This window comes from Bombina bombina, chromosome 3 (assembly GCF_027579735.1).
Source record: "Bombina bombina isolate aBomBom1 chromosome 3, aBomBom1.pri, whole genome shotgun sequence".
Classification (NCBI taxonomy): Eukaryota; Metazoa; Chordata; class Amphibia; order Anura; family Bombinatoridae; genus Bombina; species Bombina bombina.
In genome coordinates this window covers 451,426,077-451,447,783 of record NC_069501.1, presented here as the reverse complement: position 1 = coordinate 451,447,783, position 21,707 = coordinate 451,426,077, and the positions used below count along the sequence as shown (strand labels likewise).

Sequence of the window (21,707 nt, the reverse complement as noted above, 5' to 3'; positions counted from 1 at the left end):
AGTAAAACTGCATGCTCTACCTGAATGAAGAAAGAAACATATTGGATTTCATATCCCTTTAAAAACAAAGCCCACATCATGGATTTGAACCTTAGTAAGTTTAATATTAATTCAAATCTTTGAATGCATTAAAAAAATAGCATTTCCACTAAAACTGTAAGTAATGCATTAAAGTTAATGTACCTCTTCTATGTCCCTTTAAATTCAATTGAATTAAACTTTCATGAGCATGCAGTTTTGAGAGACTTTGCAATTTATTCACATTTTCCAATCATGCACAGTACTTTTATATGCACACTATCTGAGGCACCAGATCCTACTGAGCATGTGCAAAACGTTACGGTGTATATGTATAAAAGTGATTGGCTGATGGCTTTCACATGATGAAGGGGGCCAGCAAATTTAAAGTGAATGTCAATTTTGATGCTAAAGTGCCTGGTTTTTAAAAATTGGATTAAAAACAGTGGCACTTTAATTCATCAAAATTTACATTTCACTCCTGTTGAGAAAAAAAAAACTTACCTTTTAATCTTCACAGCAGCTCCAGCTTCCTCCGCCCGTCGCAAAGCCTCTTCCTGGGTCTAAAATTAGGAATCCGGCTTTCTCCAATCACGGTGTTGAATCGGACATTGATTCCCCCGGGGGGAAGCTGTGATTGGAGGATGACCTATCCATTATTTCTGACATCAGGAGGAGGAAGCTGGAGCGGCTCTGAAGATTAAAAGGTACGTTTTTTTTTCCACAAGAGGAGTGAAATGTAAATTTTGATGAATTAAAGTGCCACTGTTTTTAATTGAATTTTGAAAAACCAGGCACTTTAGCATCAAAATTGACATTCACTTTAAGTAAATTTTGAAATTTGTTAGAAAAAAAATCTTTTTTTTTTTTGCATTGTCTTTTTTATGCACTTTTTGGTTGTGTGATTATACTGTATTTAATGGTCATTTAATACTAAGCACCATGATAGATGTACAATCAAACACAATATACTGTGTGTGTATATATATATATATATATATATATATATATATATATATATATATATATACAGGTAGCCCTCAGTTTACGCCGGGGTTAGGTTCCAGAAGGAATGGTTGTAAATCGAAACCGTTGTAAATTGAAACCCAGTTTATAATGTAAGTCAATGGGAAGTGAGGGGGTTAGGTTCCAGGCCCCTCTCAAAATTGTCATAAGTAACACCTAATACATTATTTTAAAAGCTTTGAAATGAAGACGTTAAATGCTAGACAGCATTATAAACTTAATAAAATAATCACACAACACAGAATATATAATTAAACTAAGTTAAATGAACAAAAACATTTGCTAAATAACATTATAAACCTAATAAAATAATCACACAACACAGACTTCACTTGCATTTTTCTGCAAACAGTTCTTTCTATGCATTCCAATCTGGACTGATTTATAGACAGGAAGATCTTGTTCCTTTCAAATCTGCTCGATAGCTCAGGTCTGGTTAAACTGATTAATTTCAGCTTGCTTGGCTTTGCTGCAACACAAGCGGACAGCCCCACCTACTGGATATTTTAATACATGCACTGCTTCTCAATGCTTTTCAATGGCAGTCACATGACTGGAAAAAAAGGTTGTTATTCTGAAACGGTGTAAATTGAACCGTTGTAAAACGAGGGCCACCTGTATATATATATGCTACAGTTCCCCTTTGTGTGAGAACATGAATGTGTATTCTGTTACTTTCCTATGTTGCAACTAATATTTGGTATTTATCCCAGGTGTCTAGAGTGCCAGTGGAGTCTTGTGAGCAATATACAACATGTGGCGAGTGCTTGAGTTCTGGCGATCCTCACTGTGGATGGTGTGTTCTGCATAACATGTAAGTAATGACTCCTTTTACTGGACGCTGCTATTTTGTTACTGGACACTGTTATTTTGTATTTGTTTAAAGTATTATAGAAGTGATGCTTTTAAAAAAAGACATTAAACACCTCTTGTGTCCTTGTCCCTTACTCCTTATAGACACCAAAAAACAAATAGTAGTAATCAGGGCTGGACAAATTTGTAATAATAATTTTGGTTGGTCCCCACTGCAAGTTACATGCGTATAAGCAGTTTTTTTTTTTTTAAAGGGCATAAAACCCCAACTTTTTCTTTTGTAATTCAAATAAACCATACAAAAAATTACTTTGTTACCATGGTATTGTTTGTTGACGGATACAATGAGAACAGAGGAAATTTGAAACAGAAGTAAATTGGATTTTTTTTAAAAATTGTTCATTCTATCTGCATCATGACATAAACATATCACTTTTAAAGGGACACTGAACCCAAATTTTTCTTTCGTGGTTCAGATAGAGCATGCGATTTTAAGCAACTTTCTAATTTACTCCTATTATCAATTTTTCTTCGTTCACTTGCTATCTTTATTTGAAAAAGGCATCTAAGCTTCTTTTTTGGTTCAAAACTCTGGAGAGCACTTTTTTATTGGTGGATGAATTTATCCACCAATCAGCAAGAATAACCAAGGTTATTCACCAAAAATTGGCCTGCATCTAAACTTACAGTCTTGCATTTCAAATAAAGATACCAAGAGAATGAAGAAAATTTGATAATAGGAGTAAATTAGAAAGTTGCTTAAAATTGCATGCTTTATCTGAATCACGAAAGAAAAAAATTCCCTTTAAGGAACACGGAAGATTAAATTAAACTTTCATTATTCAGATAGAGCACACAATTGGAAACAACTTTACATTTCACATTCATCATCTAAATGTGCACAATCTTTTGCTATGCAAACTTTCTGAGACACCAGCTCCTACCGAGCATGTGCAATATTCACAGAATATACATATATGCATTTTGTGATTGGCTGATGGCTGTCACATGATGCAGTGGGAAGGAAAATAAAACTAACTTGTCAGAAAAATAACTACTACTGTTGTGCAATTCAAATTAAGTGCTTTTGCATTGTCTGTTTATTATGCATGTATTGATTATGCTATTCTACTGTATTTAGGGGTAGATTTATCAAAGCTATTCTCCTTTAATTTCATCCAAAATAGCGCATACAAACTGATCGTCATATTCATCAAAGCACTCTGCGCCTATAATTGCGCAAATCTGAAAGAAACTTCTTCACACTCCGCTTGCATTCGCCTAGGTGCACGGGCGCGCTCCCGAGTGCAACAATATACATTAGTAATATGGATAATTTAACAGCCCTACCTACAAATACGCCCATTTTCTTATTTATCATTGCTCTGCGCCGATAGGGAACTGAAATTTCGGCTTCAATTGCGTGATGTATATTTCGCCATACAGACTGAGGCGAACACCATTATAATACATGCTTTTACATCTTTTGATGCAGTACTTTCTTCTTTTAACTCATTTTTCAAAGGCTCAGCACCAAGAAGAGACTGTCATTGCCAGAAATTTGTGCTTCCAGAGGCGCATATGGGTACCACCAGTTTTTTATATATATATATATATATATATATATATATATATATATGTGATCTTAAATTATCAACATATGGCAAAAACAGCACAGAAACATTATATAATATAAATATAAGCTAAATAGTTACCTAAAAAACGCTTTTTTAATAATCAAGACATGGCGGCGTAAATATTTATAGGGATGTACTGTGATAAATAGGGAGTAAATGCTTTTTTCGACAGGCGAGCTTTATCATTATTACGCCCCAGTTCGCCTGTGCAAAGTTACGTCTATTTTTTTTGATAAATTCAGGCTCACATGTGTGCTTCTCCAGAGGCGAGCTGGGGGTTACAGGCGAAGCACATACAGAGTTCGCCTAGCCTATGATAAATCTAGCTCTTAGTGGTACTTTAAGTAAATTGGGTGCTAAATCGACTTTTATGGGGGTTGTTGGCAAAAAAAAAAAATACATTTATAGATATATCACTATAGGAGGTAATTTTTATTTAACAATATGCAGTAGAATTAAAAATAATAAATCAACTAGTACATGTAATAGAAATACTTATTTTTACTATTTTCAAATCTAAGCTTCCTTCAATTCGTATTCTGAAATAAGCTTATGTTATCTATGTATAAGTACAACTATATATATATATATATATATATATATATATAAAAACACAGCACATCTATATATATATACCATTCTTTAAACAACCTATAATGATTATGGCAGCAAATTACAGAAGCTGCAGCAGTTCCTAGTAATTTAGACTCCAACAGGGTTATTACTCATGAAGAGCGACGCATAACCTCCAGCAAGTGTAATACAGGATTGCTATTTATTATATTACACCAGCTGTGTTTCATTTGCATATTTCAGTGATCTCCATTGTTTTCGGCTACCATATTTGTGTTTATAATTCTTAGAATCACTGGAGGATTTTTTTTTACTTTTGTAATTCAGATATAATATACATTTTTAACCCCTTGAGTGCTAACGACGGCTCTGAGCCGTCACAGAGTTTCCCACTCTGGTGCTAACGACGGCTCAGAGCTAGCACTCGCTAGCACTCTCCCACATTGAGGGAGATCTGGGGGCTCCCACCCGCTCCTACCCCGGCGATCGTGCCTATGAAGTGACAGGCATCACCGGGGCTTCACGTTTTGCGCGGTGACGTCACGCGTGATGACGTCACCGCGCAACTTTATTAACAAGTAACAATACAAAGTATAGGGAAATGGGGCATGCTGCTTAGACGCCTGTATCTCAGGCATCTAAGCAGCTGCAGATCCCCAAGACCCACCATTGGAAAGGTAATCGCCTAACCTTTCCAATGGTGTAAGTCTTGGGGATCTGAAAAAATATATAAAAGTTAAAAACATTTTTTTTTCAAAAAATTTTTTTTAAAAAAAAACCTTCAATCACCTTAGCACCCAGGTGGGAAAGTGCTTAGCACTCAAAGGGTTAAACAACATACAGTACTAATTTACTTCTATTATCAATGCTGCTTCATTCTCTTTATATCCTTTATTGAATGAGCAACAATACACTACTGGGAGCAAGCTGAACACATCAGTAAGCCAATGACAAGAGGCACATATGTGCAGCCACCAATGAGCAGCTAGATCCCATTTTGTGAGCCTATCTAGGTATGCTCTTCAACAAAGGATACCAAGAAAACTAAGCAAATAAGAAGTCAGTTGGAAAGTCAATTAATATTGTATGCTTTATCTGAATCATTAAAATTAAATTAGGTTTCATGTGCCTTTAAATAACTTTTTTTAACTTAGTTCTTCAACTTTCATTGAGCCTATCTCATAAGGGTCTTATCTTGACTATTACCTTATACTTAACTACATTAGATTGGTAATCGCCACAACCACAAAGGAAAAACCATTTCAGCTGAAAAATCCTGACACTTAAAGGGACATTAAAAAAATAAATAAATGCTAGACATAATGATGTATTCAAAGCAAAAATTACCTGAGAGTAATATGTTTTTTAATTATATTAGTTGAATAAAATATTAAAGAAGTAAGAGTAACGTTTTAGTCTTTGTAGCCATGTTGTGACTTGGGTTTTCTGTTTATTTTCACTTCTGCTGTGGCCAATTATGAACCCATATAAATAAATTACTACAGTGAGCAAACAATGACTTCATGGAATATAGCAGTACCAGGCCTGTGAAGTCTGGAGCCTAAAATTTCCAATTCGTGCACAAATTTCTGAGTTAAGTTACATATATGTTTATACATTATTTTCTATTAACTATGCAATATACATCATTAAGCTTTGTATACTACAATCTTAAAGGCCCACTCAATGCAGTAGAATTGCATAAATAACAAGTACATAATAATAAAAAGACAATGATTTAACACCTACTCTGAATTTCAATAAGCAGTAGATGTTTTTCTGACAAATTTATTTTTCTCTCCCATTTTCCGGCCCCTTGTATCATGTGACAGACATCATCCAATCACAGACTAGTATACCTTGTGAGCATACTCAGTAGGATCTTGTTCCCCAGAAAGCATGAATATAAAAAGAATGTGCAAAATTTGTTAATGGAAGTAAATTGGAAAGTGCCTTAAAATTGCCTGTTCTTTCTGAATCATAAAAGTTTATTTTGATTTGAGTATCCCTTTAAAGTGTTTAATATCTCTTTAAAGGCAGAACAATTCCATTAAGTTATATCCTAAATCTGTGTAGATGACTTTGAGCTTCTTATGATTAGGCAATTTCTTTGTTTGTACCCTATAAACCACAAATGCAAAGATTAACAAAAAAAAATCTCTTATCTTGCCAGAGTAACTACCTCCACTTAGCATTTATGCGTGTAATAAATGCAACAATATTACTGCAGCTCTCAGGAACATTAGATACCCAAAAAATAACAATTCTCTTGCAGCTGCTTTCAGTTCTACCTTTAAAGGGAATCAGTCAGTTGCAGATTCTAGGGAGCAATTTTACTGTACATGAAAAAGAATTAAATAGATATAAATAAGCTATAATAAAATTCTGTAATGTGTTGGAGCATTTTATTGTTGCACTATGGCTGGAGAAGGGCTATATGTTTAAGCCCCACAAAGGAGTTAAACAGATAGTAAGACTATCTCCTGATTATTAGTGGCCACACACATATGCTGCTTGTGGTTGGTTGTTCTGTTCAAGCAATAGTGCGATATTAAAATAATTATTGCTCCATTAGGTCCTTTTAATATAGTTAGTGACAGTCATACAGATGTTCTACAGAAATCAAAACTACATACCTCCCAACATTAGGTGGTTGATGGGGACCCGTCACTGTTTTGTGGGTAGAGACATATTAGGAGGGGTGGGCTTGTGGTTGGTTAGAGGGCGGGATTGTGGGTGTGTCTGGGTGTTCATTGGGTGTGTCTGGCAGTTTGTAGGCGTGTCTGGTTGCTCCATGGGTGGGGCTAAGAGAAAGTTTGCAAATAGGGACATGTGACTTTTTCTGAGGGACAGTGGCACAAAGCTCAGAATCAGGGACTGTCCCTCTCAAATAGGAACAGTTCGGAGGTCTGAAAATATACAAACACAAAGAAAAGCTTAGAAAACATGGAGAAGGGTGGATTTTTTGCAGCTATCACAAAAAATAATTTGCACTTGTTTTGTTTCAAGTCTGCTTTCTACCATAGAGACCTATACCACACCTGAAAGATTGGCATTATTGACTTAAAGGGACATGTGGAAAAATTGTGCTTTGTCCCTAGAGAGGCCAAGAAACACAAATCTGTAACCTAGGTTTTGAATATGCTCCAGATTGCCTAAACAAGCTATTTGATTTGCAGCATTTGGAGGATACAGATTGAATTCACTTTTCGGCCTCTTTAGGCAGCGTGGAACAAAATAAAAATGTTTTACAAAAAAACAAGATGTGTTTAATATCCTTTTAAAGGGAAATTAAACCAGAATGTTAATTTAAGATTATTGTATTAATGGGTATAAATACGTCTATTAACCCTTAAACTGTCGCTACATTCCGTGGTGAACATGAAACCCCAAGTATTACCTCTAGTGCAGCACTGCGGGCCGCTAAGCACCAGTGACAGTTTTTAATTTTTCTCTTATCAGGCAGTATGGCTGTTGATCCAGGCGATACGCCTTCTGATTTGCGATACTGCCCGACTAAAAAAAAAAAGGGATGGAACAGCTGTTTATAAATTAAATTACTTATTTATACCTATTAGATAGGATCATTCTTAGTAAAAGAGATTAGTCTTTTTTTTCCAAAAGAGCACAAATATATTTTTAAATATTTTTATAGTCTCAATGCCTGTACTATTAAAATATATTTATTTCTAATTGTAGTGAGAGTCCACAAATTCATACATAACCTATGGAAAATACTTCACCTGGCCACCAGGAGGAGGCAAAGACACCTTAAATAGAGCATTAAATATTATTTGACATATCTACCCGATAGGACTATGAAATATCAATGATGTTTAACAGTGATCCCAGGAACGCTATCCTTTTTCTTGATTTTACTTCACTTTTTCCGAAAATGTTTTATTTTTGACCTGTGTGTATGCTATTGTTTAATATGCAAATGGATAACATTCTTGGAAAACTGCTGCTATATGGTGTTCCAGATATGAGCTCCTAAGCATGTGTCCCTGCTTTTCAAGAAAAACTACCAAGAGAACAAAACATTTTTTTAAATAAAAGTAAATTAGAAAGTTGTTTAAAATTGCAAGCTCTATCAAAATCATGAAAGAAAACGTTTGGGTTTCATATCCCTTTAAAATAGGAATTGGCAACCTTGGCCCTCCTGATGTTTCAGAACTACCTTTCTCATGATGCTCAAATAGACTTCAGAGTGCCAAAGCATAATGGGTAATGTAGTTCTGAAACATCAGGAGGGCCAAGGTTTCCCATCCCTGCTTTAAATAATGTAGAGTCCTACTTGAATACATTGGAATATAATACAAAAATAAATGAAAGAAGATTTTTTTTTACGCATTCTTCTGTTCAAAACCGTACTGCTTAAACGTTGCCCATAGGCAGCTTAATACTGTGTATATTGATCAATATGGCCCCAAAACATTAGTTAAACAAAATCATAAAAATATTTTTTAATTATGAAAACATTAAAACATTAATAAATATTTTACACATTTAGTAGTATTGCCTTAAAAGAACATTAAACAATCATGCATCTCCCACCCTCCATAAAGCAACATTATGTAACCCAGGCTTTCAAAATGCTGCAAATTGTATAAACTAATTATTTTTATTTGTAGCGTTTAAAAACCTAAGTTACAGATTTTTGATCTCTCTAGGGAGTGTAGAACAAGTACAGTTTGTTTTTGTTTTTTTGTTTTTTTACAAAAAAGCAAGAGGTGTTTAATATCTTAGATTTTTTTACTTTCTTCCTAATAGTTGTGAGAGGCCTTTCTCTTGGGATATACAGTATCCCACAAAAGTGAGTACACCCCTCACATTTTTGTAAATATTTTATTATATATTTTCATGTGACAACACTGAAGAAATTGCACTTTGCTACAATGTAAAGTAGTGAGTGCACAGCCTGTATAACAGTGTAAATTTGCTTTCCCCTCAAAATAACTCAACACACAGCCATTAATGTCTAAACCGTTGGCAACAAAAGTGAGTACACCCCTAAGTGGAAATGTCCAAATTGGTCCCAATTAGCAATTTTCCCTCCCCGGTGTCATGTGACTCGTTAGTGTTACAAGGTCTCAGGTGTGAATGGGGAGCAGGTGTGTTAAATTTGGTGTTATCGCTCTCACACTCTCTCATACTGGTCACTGGAAGTTCAACATGGCACCTCATGGCAAAGAACTCTCTGAGGATCTGAAAAAAGAATGGTTGCTCTACATAAAGATGGCTTAGGCTATAAGAAGATTGCCAAGACCCTGAAACTGAGCTGCAGCACTGTGGGCAAGATCATACAGTGGTTTCACAGGACAGGTTCCACTCAGAACAGGCCTCGCCATGGTCGAACAAAGAAGTTGAGTGCACACGCTCAGCATCATATCCAGAGGTTGTCTTTGGGAAATAGACGTATGAGTGCTTTCAGCATTGCTGCAGAGGTTGAAGGAGTGGGGGGTCAGCCTGTCAGTGCTCAGACCATACGCCGCACACTGCATCAAATTGGTCTTCATGGCTGTCGTCCCAGAAGGAAGCCTCTTCTAAAGATGATGCACAAGGAAGCCTGCAAACAGTTTGCTGAAGACAAGCAGACTAAGGACATGGATTACTGGAACCATGTCCTGTGGTCCGATAAGACCAAGATAAACTTATTTTGTTCAGATGGTGTCAAGCATGTGTGGCGGCAACCAGGTTAGGAGTACAAAGACAAGTGTGTCTTGCCTACAGTCAAGCATGGTGGTGGGAGTGTCATGGTCTGGGCCTGAATGAGTGCTGCCGGCACTGGGGAGCTACAGTTTATTGAGGGAAACATGAATGCCAACATGTACTATGACATACTGAAGCAGAGCATAATCCCCTCCCTTCAGAGACTGGGCCGCAGGACAGTATTCCAACATGATAACGACCCAAAACACACCTCCAAGACGTCCACTGCCTTGCTAAAGAAGCTGAGGCTAAAGGTGATGGACTGGCCAAGCATGTCTCCAGACCTAAACCCTATTGAGCATCTGTGGGGCATCCTCAAACGAAAGGTGGGGGAGCCCAAGGTCTCTAACATCCACCAGCTCCTTGATGTCATCATGGAGGAGTGGAAGAGGATTCCAGTGGCAACCTGTGAAGCTCTGGTGAACTCTATGCCCAAGAGGGTTAAGGCAGTGCTGGAAAATAATTGTGACCACACAAAATATTGACACTTTGGGCCCAATTTGGACATTTCCACTTAGTGGTGTACTTACTTTTGTTGCCAACGGTTTAGACATTAATGGCTGTGTGTTGAGTTATTTTGAGGGGACAGCAAATTTACACTGTTATACAGGCTGTACACTCACTACTTTACATTTTAGCAAAGTGTCATTTCTTCAGTGTTGTCACATAAAAAGATATAATAAAATGTTTACAAAAATGTGAGGGGTGGAGGAAGCTGGAGCTGCTGTGAAGATTAAAAGGTAAGGTTTTTTTTCACAACAGGATTGAAATGAAAATTTTGATGAATTAAAGTGCCCCTGTTTTTAATCGAAGTTTTAAAAACCGGGCACTTTAGCATCAAAATTTACATTCACTTTAAGCACTCCAGTCTCTCTAGGGTTGAAATACTACAATTTTCAAATGTCCTAAAAATATTCTAAACCCTTTATGGGAAATTACATTTTCTGTTATATGTCCATTTAGTATCTAGGCAAAAATGTCCAATAAAATATATACCACTAATCCTGTAATTTCCATGTTCAGGTGCTCACGGCGAGATAAGTGCGAACGAGCTGAGGAACCATTTCGTTTTGCGGCTAACATAGATCAGTGCGTGAAGGTTACTGTGCATCCCAGCAGTCTTCCAGTCTCGGACTACGAAGTGCCGGTAAGATACATGTCTCACCACAGTCTGTTTGTTGCACAGAGAATAGTAGCAAAATGTGACTTATAAATTAAAGGGACATAAAACCCAAATGTTTTCTTTCATGATTTAGAAAGAGAGTGCAATTTTAAACAACTTTCTAATTTACTTCTATTATCTAATTTGCTTCATTCTCTTGATATTCTTTGATAAAAAAGCATATCTAGATAGACTCAGTAGCTGCTGATTGGTGGCTGCACATAGATGCCTCATGTAATTGGCTCACCCATGTGCATTGCTATTTCTTCAACAAATGATATCTAAAGAATGAAGCAAAATCGATAATAGAAGTAAATTGCAATGTTGTTTAAAATGGTATTATCTACTTGAATCATGAAAGAAAATGTTTGGGTTTAAAGTCCCTTTAAAGATTATTTAAATTAGTAATTTACTTATGTTTTCATCTTTTGTTAAGTTGTGTCTGTTAGGATTTGCTATAAAAGTGTTATAAAAAGTACAATGCATTTCAAAAACAGTTCTAAGAATTTTTGCATCTGCAATTTTTTTTGTTATTACGTTATCACTTTTGGAATGCTAACTTTTACACTTTTCCTCCCATCACACAACATGTGACCATGTTGTATTAGCGGTGAAACAATTTTGCAAGCAAAAGTATATTGAAAAAATGGTCTCATAATATTATAAATGTCCTGTATATTTTCCTATTTAAAAGCTTTCTCTGGAAGTCAGTGATGTTCCTGACCTTTCTGCTGGGGTAACATGCTCAATAGGGAACCTCACTCACGTTGAAGGTGAAGTACACGGCAACCGGATCATCTGCATTTCACCTGCTGCAAAAGATGTTCCCACCATACCGGCTGACCAAGGTGAGAAGTGTAGTAGAAAAACATTTTTGAAAACGTGGCCAAACGTATGTGGACACCCTGACTAATTATTGAGTTCAACCACACCATTTGCAAATAGGTGCATAAAATCCAGCAGATGATCATGAATGAAACATTGGCAGTACAATGGGTTGTAATAAAGAGCTCAGAGAATTAAATTTGTCACTGTCATAGGATGCAACCTTTGTCGAAAAAAGTTTGTGAACTTTCTGCCCTACTAGATCTGTCCACTGTAAGTTATATTATTATGAAATGGAAGCATCTAGGAGCAACAATAGCCCAGCTGCGTAAATTCAGAGTGGAGATGCTGAATGTGTGAAGAATGTAGTGTATAAAAATTGCCTATCATCTGTTGCATCACTCACTACAGAGTTAGACTGCCTCTAGAAGAAACATCAGCACAAGACCTGTGCATCTAGAGTTCCATGAAATGTGTTTCCATTGCTGAACAGCTGTACACATCAACCTACATAATGCCAAGCGTCTGTTGGAGAGGTGTTAAACATGCCACCACTGAATTCTGGAGTAGTCTTCTCTGGAGTGAGGAATTCCATTCACTATCTGGCAGTCTGATGGAAGAATCTGGAGGATTCCATGGAGGATGCCAGGAGAACGCTATATACCATAATACATGGTGCCTGCTGTAAAGTTTGGTGGCGGAGGGATAATGGTTTGGGGCTGTTTTCAGGATTAAAACATTTAAGACAATTGGGTGCTTACAACTTTGCAGCACCAATTTGGGGAAGGTCCTTTCCTATTCCCACATGATTGTGCCCTTGTGCACAAATCTAGGTCCATGAAGGCATAGTTTGACTAATTTGGTGTGGAGAACCTTGAGTGGCCTGCCCTGACCTCAACCCCAGTGTACACTTTTGGGGTGAATTGGAACACCATTTGCCAGCCAGACCTTCTCAACCATCATCAGTGACTGATCTCACTAAATATCTTTTCACTGAATGGGCAAAAATTGCTTGAGACACACTCCAAAATCTTGTGGAAAGCCATCCCAGAAGAGTAGCAACTGTTATAGCCTCAAAGAGTAGGCCAACTCCATATTAATACTTTTTATTTTGGAATGGTATTTCCAACAAGCTCAACTCATATAGGTGTGATGGTCAGGTGTCCACGTACGTTTGGTCATATAGTGTAGGTTACAGAATTTGTTTTTGGCATCTATAGGGAGTGTAGGATAAGCACATTGTCTCTTGAAAGGGCACTGCTTCAGTTTTCAGCTACTATCGAAGTCCCTGTTCATTGCCCTGAACAAAAACATAATGTTTAATCATAATTTCCATTTTCTGTTGCTGTGGGTAGTATTCTAGTGTTTTATATATATATATATATATATACTGGGAAATTATATATAAATATAAATACACACACAGATATACAGTGTATGTATTAATATCATAACAAACACTGAATGAGTTGGCATTGATTTAATAATTCACCAGATTAAGAATGCATAAGCATACTATAATGACTGAGAAACCAGATAAATCTATAACACCACAAATAAAATCCACAAACTTGGAAAATATCTTTTTGTGTTTACAAGCTTATGGGCAGTGGGGAGTCTGCTACTTACAGAAAGGCAAGGATTATCCCCTTTGGGGGATAAGGTAGAAAAGGGATTATTTCCAGTTGTCAGAAAAAGAGCCATACCAGTTTATATCTCTGTTCCAACGCTTCCTAGACTAAAATTCTTCCCTGCCTGTCAGTTTGTGTGGGTAGGATTTTATCATGTAAAACAATGTATGTGTGTGTGTAGTAGTTTGTGTGTGTGTATTTAAATATATATATATATATATACACACACAAACACATATGTATACTGTATGTGTGTGTGTATATATATATATATATATATATATATATACACACACAAACACATATGTATACTGTATGTGTGTGTGTATATATATATATATATATATATATACACACACACAAACACATATGTATACTGTATGTGTATATGTATATATATATATATATATATATATATATATATATATACACACACAAACACATATGTATACTGTATGTGTGTGTGTATATATATATATATATATATATACACACAAACACATATGTATACTGTATGTGTATATGTATATATATATATATATATATATATATATACACACACAAACACATATGTATACTGTATGTGTGTGTGTATATATATATATATATATATATATATATACACACACAAACACATATGTATACTGTATGTGTGTGTGTATATATATATATATATATATATATATATATATATACACACACAAACACATATGTATACTGTATGTGTGTGTGTATATATATATATATATATATATACACACACACACACATATGTATACTGTATGTGTGTGTGTATATATATATATATATATATATATATACACACACAAACACATATGTATACTGTATGTGTGTGTGTATATATATATATATATATATATATATATATATATACACACACAAACACATATGTATACTGTATGTGTGTGTGTATATATATATATATATATATACAGAGAGATAGACATGCATACATACACAGGGAGAGGGGGGATTGAATTCTTTATAATGTAGCGTCTATACCAAATGTTTGATGTTCTCTTTGTTTGCAGACTGGTTTGGGGTGGAGCTTCAGCTAATCTCCAAAGAGACTGGAAAGACATTTGTCAGTACAGACTTCAAATTCTACAACTGCAGTGGCCACCAACTGTAAGTTTTTTTTTAATTTTTTTATATTTTTTGTTTTATATCTTCAGTCACCAATTAGGTAGAGTGTATGTTCCTTAGAGCAAGTCTCTCATCCTCCTATGTCAATTTCATAGTTATGGAATATTATGGCGCTTTACAAATAAATGATAATAATAATTGGCAAAATCCATCAAAGGCAAAATATTTTAGTAGACTGAAAGATGGTTTAAAGGTATCAGTTATTAAGCAAAGTAGACAGTTGTCTATAAGTGTTTCAGTGTGAGGCTCAACTCGGGACATTAATAGAGGTATTATTCTTGGTGCAAATAGGAGTGGAGAAGTGAATGACGGTAGTAAGTCTATCCCTGGGGGTCAAACACTGTAGTAACGGATGGACAAAATATCTTCTTTACTATTTGAGCTTCCAAGGGAAATTATCGGTCTTAATCATTTTGTTTTTGTTGTTTGTTCCTATACAATTTTATGGAAGTAAAAACCGCTTTATACATCTAGTTTACCACTTGCCAATTAATGGTGTTAATGTTTTACAAGGACATAGATCTGTGTTGTAACGTCTTAGAGGATTTCCATATTGCACTTTTGATTGTCTATCTCTAGGTGTTTAACCCATGCAAAAATGTTAAACATAAAGTTAAAAGTCAGCTTTTAGTGACCATACATTAAGGATCCGGAGTAGGTCATGGCTGTTGATGGTTGGCCATGCACATATGCCACCCCTGATTGGTTCAATGGAAAACCATCAGTGTACTGGCAGCCTAGATCTTAATTTTACTATGTGTTTAACTCCTTTGTGACAGTTAACCACACCGATGTAGACAAGCTAAAGTACAATATGAAAATTATCTAATACACTAAAGCTTTAAAGGGACATTAAAGCCAAAATTCAACTTTCATGGTTCAGATAGAGCATGTAATTTTAAAACACTTTTAAATTCACTTCTATTATAAAATTTACTTGTTCATTTTTTAAAAGCATACGTACAAATGCTCAGCAGCAATACACTACTGGTAGCTAGCTACTGATTGGTGGCTACACACATTTCTTTCTTGTCATTGATTCATTAGATGTGTTAACCTAGCTCCCAGTAGTGTGTTGCTGCTTTGGAGCTGACTTTAACTATGTATTTAATCCCTTTTTAGCGGTTAAACACATAATTATATACAAGCAATTGTCCATTTAAGTAATGTGAAATTAACCAGTTGATAACATTTTATCAAAGAAAAATGTAAAACAGCCAACCGACTGTTTGTGAATGGGTCACAAACTGTAAATTAAATGATAATACTCCACTTCATTCTGAAGAGCACTTCCATCTAGAGTGAATGTTTTTTCTTTGTTGAATCTAAGGTCCATACAAGCACTAACCATTGAAAGCCAAAATAAACATCTTTAAAGGGAAAGTCTTCTCCAGAATATTTATTGTTTGCAAAGACAGATAATCCCCTTATTACCCATTCCCCAGTTTTGCATAACCAACCAGTTATATTAATACACTTTTACCTCTGTAATTACCTTGTATCTAAGCCTCTGCAGACTGCCCCCTTATCTCAGTCCTTTTGACAGACTTGCAGTTTAGCCAACCATTACTGACTTATAAATAACTCCACAGGAGTGAGCACAATGTTTATCTATATGGCACATATGAACTAGCAGGGTCTACCTGTGAAAACCTATAAAATGCATTCAGATAAGAGGCAGCCTTCAAGGGCTAAGAAATTAGCATATGAGCCTACCTAGGTTTAGCTTTTTAACTAAGAATACCAAGAGAACACAGCAAATTTGATGATAAAAGTAAATTGGAAAGTTGTTTAAAATTACATGCCCTATCTGAATCATGAAAGTTTATTTTTAGACTGTTTAAGTTAACTTTTTTCATGCAAAAAAATAAAATAAATCCCCACTAGTAGTTCCACCCTCCACCCATGATATGTTAGACCCTTTGGCAGTGCCACCCCCTCACAAATGTGTGTTTATTTGTGTCTATCTATATATATAAATTGGTTGTCACCTCATCTCTTTCTTGGCGCTTCTACGTTCACATTTGTGTCACTTGCCTGGGGGATAATAGCTTCTTGCAGTAATATTTCTGCAAGACAACAACGGCAAGGATAAAGATTAAAAGAGAAAAAAAAAAAAAGCGAGATTCGTGTCTTTCAGACGGGTGTGTAAAATGTCCAAAGTGACACTTACGTGATATATTGAGTACAGGTGTTTAGATATATACTGGTGTAAATATTGAGGTTTGTGTTGACGGATGGAGTTTACCACAAGTGTGTAACTGGAGATACTAATGGAGAAGACATGTATATTTAATGTATGTCAATGTGATGCAGTGTTTATACAGTTCAAGTCGTATATGGCTTTAGGGAGCCTATGTTGTTTATTCACTAAAATGTCCAGTGTATATGGAGAGGAAGCTGCTGTTTATACTAGCTGGCTGGTTTCAGAGATGTCCTGACTTTTTTCCTGCAAACCTTTTTGGCTCGTAGGAAAAAATAAATATTGAAGCTCAGAAAAAAAAACAGAGTAGAAGAAAAGGCCAGACAGTGTCTCTCACCACAAGTCCCAATATTCATCAGTTTCTGATGATTATTTTTTCTTGCCTGTCAAAGGAAAATTCACAGTTCTACCCCCTATTTATTCCCAGTAGGTGGACGTTGGGTACAAATGCAGTCTGGGAAATGTACTTGTTTTTAATATGCCACCCCGTTTACACATAATATTTAGAAGGTTGTACATCCAGTTTCTACAGCTTGAAAAATAATAATCTCTGTATGAAGAAAATATTCTGTGGGATATTAAAGGGCCATAATACATGCTCTAATTTGTTAGCGAATGCAATTTTAAGACTATCGACCTTGCACTATGTTCTTGACCCCAGCAAAGGTGTTAAACACACAGTAGAAGTACTGCTCGGGACCTGCAGAGCACTCTTAGTCTTGAGTGGAAACTGTCACTGACCCAATCAGCAGCGCTAGTTACACAGTTGAGTCATGTGACTAGCACTGCAGATTTGATCAGGGGTGGTCTTTTTTTCGGGACCAGGAGTGAACCTGAACTGTACTTCTACTGTGTGTTTAACCTCCCCTTTTTGATTAAAAATGACATACTCTATCAAATTAGAGCATGACATTTTTTAACTTTTATGGCCCCTGAAGATACTACTTCAGTTGGCAAGCTTATCACAGAATATATCTGTACAAATCCTTGTAGATGTCATTGGGTACTTTTATGAAAATAAATATTGATAGATATTTGCCTCATACTTATGGACACATACAATAATTTGGATACTATTTGGCTTTTCATAAAAGCATAAGATTAAAAAATATCCTTACCTGGTGTTCAGTACAATCTGTGTATCTAAATTATACCTTTTGTCAATGTCTAACTCTTGCATCCATATGGGAAGAAATGGCGAATTGTATTTGCCGGTTTATATGCTGGTTTAATAATGTGCGCCTACATGTGTGCTTTTGTGTAAATGTGGCTGCAAATGTATATATGTCTGTGTATATGTATATATTGAAGAGGAGACATAAATGTTTACATTGTTTGGACCAATGAAGTAAAGGGATTCATTTTTTAATAAGTATTGTTTGAATAAAATATTTGTTTTTATAGAGGTGGTTGATTCATTGTTTATTTGCTTTTATTCTAATATATATTTTTTTCTTTTAAAGCTGCTTATCCTGTGTAAATAGCGCCTTTCGCTGCCACTGGTGTAAATACCGAAACCTCTGCACCCATGACCCTACAACATGCTCCTTTCAAGAAGGTCGTGTCAATGTTTCTGAGGTAAAATTACCTTAAACACTTCATTATATAAATGATAAATTTTTTTACAGGCTCTCTTATGCTAAACAGATTTATATGAAAGGGACTTTCATTGTATTCAATGTCTAAATATTTTATAGCAGCTACTCTCTTCAAGTGTGTAGAGCACATTTAAAAAAAATGCCACAAAGTTCTCTACAAATCATTTATTAGCATCTCATAACCTCTGCATCTTTTGTCATAGCTCTGCGGAATAAGATGGTCCTTTAAAAATAAATGTTAATAGTAGTAATAATGAATTCAGTGCTGTAGAGCTGCACATCAGATTTGTATTCTGGATCTTGCTTGCATACCGTGTGTTTATTAACCCTGAGACAAACTGTTATATTACTCATTGGAGGAAATGTTCACAAGCTAGGGACGATTGGTGCTTTTCCCTGCGGTCATGCCACACGCGAGGAGTGCTCTAGCAGAGTAAGTAATGGAATTTGTTTAAACATGCAGCGTATATATCTGCATCTCTCTCAGGGAGCAGAGACCTGCAGAACTCTAGCTATCAGGACTGCTGCGGAGGAGAAGCAGGGCTAATGCGTTGCTTGTAGAGCTTACATAGCAGACAGCAAAAATGATTAATGAAGCAAACACTGTGGCTTAGGGACTTAAATATTCAAATGATCTTAAGTTAGTCATATATCATATAGCGTGCACAGAGCTTTCCTTAAATATGCAGTTATTTCCTATACATGGTCAGGGGTGCCAATGACTTACAAATATCCTATGTACAGAGGCTTGCAAACTAGACGTCTCATCTTTGTATGTTATATATTGTTCAGACCTATTTGGTCTCTTATTATTATGTACTGAGGAACTCAAACAACAAAGGCCTATTTTTTCCAAGAATTTCTTTATTATATTTAGACATTTTAAAAACCTTAAAGGGACAGGAATGGAAAACATACATATATATATATATATATATATATATATATATATATATATATATATATATATATATATATATATATATATATACACACAACACACATTCAGACAGATAACATGGGTAGGTAGGTAGATAGATTTACAGATATAGATAGATAGATATAGATTCACAGAGATAGATGATAGATAGATAGATAAAGAATCACATAGACAGATAGATAGATAGATGCAATATATGTATCAGCTATTAAACACTGCATTTCATTTTTTGCATACAATCTAAAAATTTTAAAAGTATTTGCAATTGTCATTTTTTTTTACAACAGCTACATTACTCTGCAGTTCAGGGACATACCCATTAAAAAAGATTTTTTTTTAGAATTTATGCCTTATCAACTTTGCTGGGTCCAATTAGGGACCAATATAAATGAGCCTCTACACTGATCCCTGTAACTGTTGTAGGGATCTGAATTCTGTAGAATGAGCAGGAAAATCAGACTAAATAAGTAATGAATGTGCATTGCAAAGTTGTTGTTTTTTTTACTATCAATAATTAAAAATTTATGTGGAATTACATTTTGAGTTTAATCTCCCTTTAACGGATATATATAAATATATATACACGTGTTACAAACAATGACATACTTCTGTTTTGCATACACTAGGATTGCCCACAGCTGGTGCCTACTGAGGAGATCCTTATACCTGTAGGAGAAGTCAAACCGATCACCTTAAAGGCCAGGAACCTTCCCCAACCCCAGTCTGGACAGAGAGGTTATGAGTGTGTCTTAAACATTCAGGGTGTGTTACATCGGATGCCTGCGCTGCGCTTCAACAGCTCCAGTGTGCAATGTCAGAACAGCTCGGTGAGTCAACATCAGGATTGTCCAGATCTTACAGAGAGGGGATCCGCCTTTTTGTGTGAATTTTACCTTCATGATCTACATGTGCATTTGCCCGACTTAAAGGGACAGTCTACTCCAAAATTGTTATTGTTTAACCCTTTCCTGATGGGGTTAAAGTGTCTACATCGGAACAACTGTTCCGATGTAGACAAATTGAAATCACGCGATTGTGCACATGATCGCGAGATTTCAATTATTGGATCGGGTCTGGGGGGCGTCCCTATAACCCTTGGAACACCCTCCAGACCGCGATCAAATCTGAGAAGTACAGTTAGGCTTCAGGACAGCCGTTGGCTATGACGTTCTATTCCGTCATAACGGCTTTAAAGCCCAGTGTAATTATGACGGGATAGAATGGCATAACGGCGTTAAAAGGTTAAAAAGATAGATAATCCCTTTATTACCCAATCCCCAGATTTGCACAGTGAACATGGTTATATTAATACACATTTTACTTCTATGATTACCTTGTATCTAAGTCTCTTTTGACAGCTGATCACATGATTTTAGTTCTGTGTTGTGCACAACTTCACGGACGTGAGCACAATCTTATCATCTATATGGCCCACATGAACTAGCAGTCTCCTTTTAAAAGCTAATAAAAAAGCATGTGATAAAAATTGTCTATAGTGGCTCAGAAACAGGCAGCAACGTAAAGGTTTAAATGTTATAAAAAGCATTTTAATATAACAATGTTGGTTGTGCAAAGCTGGCTAATGGGTAGTAAAGGCATTATCTATCTTTATAAACAATAACAATTTTGGTGTTGACTGTCCCTTTAAAGAGATTTGAAAGTCTATAATTCAAGAGTGCAATTTAAAGAGACTTCTCAGTTTACTTTTATTAACAAATTGACTTTGTTTTCCTGATATCTTTTGTCGGAAAGCATACCTTGGGAAGCTCGCAAGTAGCAATGCACTACTGGGACCTAGCTGGTGATTGGAGACTACACACATATGCCCCTTGTCATTGGCTCTCCAGATGTGTTCAGCTAGGTCCCAGTAGTGCATTGCTGCTCTAAAGCTAACTTTAGCTATGTGCTTAGCCACTTTTGTAGAGGGCTAAACAAGTTGTTATATGTAAGTGGTAATCCATTAATAAAATACACATTAGAATATTTTCTTTGTGCACGTTTATGTCGAAATCTGAGTTTCTGTGTATTGAAGAACATTAATTTAATAATATTGTGTTGAGTCCCAATTTACTCATTTAAAAAAAATTAAGTTTTTACTTAAAGGGACAGTCTACTTCCAAAATGTGCATTGTTTAAGAAGATAGATAGTCCCTTTATTACCCATTCTCAGTTTTGCACAGCCAACATGGTTATATTAATATACTTTTTACCTCTGTGATTACCTTTAATCTAAGTCTCTGCAGGCAGCCTCCTTATCACATGTCTATTTATTTATTTATTAGCTATTGATTTGCATTTTAGCCAATTAGTGCTGGTTCCTGCACAACTCTATTGGCGTGAGCACAATGTTTTCTATATGGCACACATGAACTAGCAGTCTCTTGTTGCAAATAAAAAAAGCA

The 21,707-nt window shown here is 35.7% G+C and overlaps 1 protein-coding gene across 2 annotated transcripts in view; it reads left to right on the top strand.

Moving 5' to 3' along the window:
• PLXNA2 (plexin A2) overlaps positions 1-21,707 on the top strand; it is a 458,521-nt gene that overhangs the window by 292,575 nt on the left and 144,239 nt on the right. For both annotated transcript variants that reach the window (XM_053706686.1, XM_053706687.1), the window contains 6 exons: positions 1,758-1,858; positions 10,803-10,926; positions 11,636-11,789; positions 14,450-14,546; positions 18,231-18,345; positions 19,932-20,132. In XM_053706686.1, the coding sequence (XP_053562661.1) occupies positions 1,758-1,858; positions 10,803-10,926; positions 11,636-11,789; positions 14,450-14,546; positions 18,231-18,345; positions 19,932-20,132 (792 nt within the window). The remainder of the gene's footprint in view (positions 1-1,757; positions 1,859-10,802; positions 10,927-11,635; positions 11,790-14,449; positions 14,547-18,230; positions 18,346-19,931; positions 20,133-21,707) is intronic.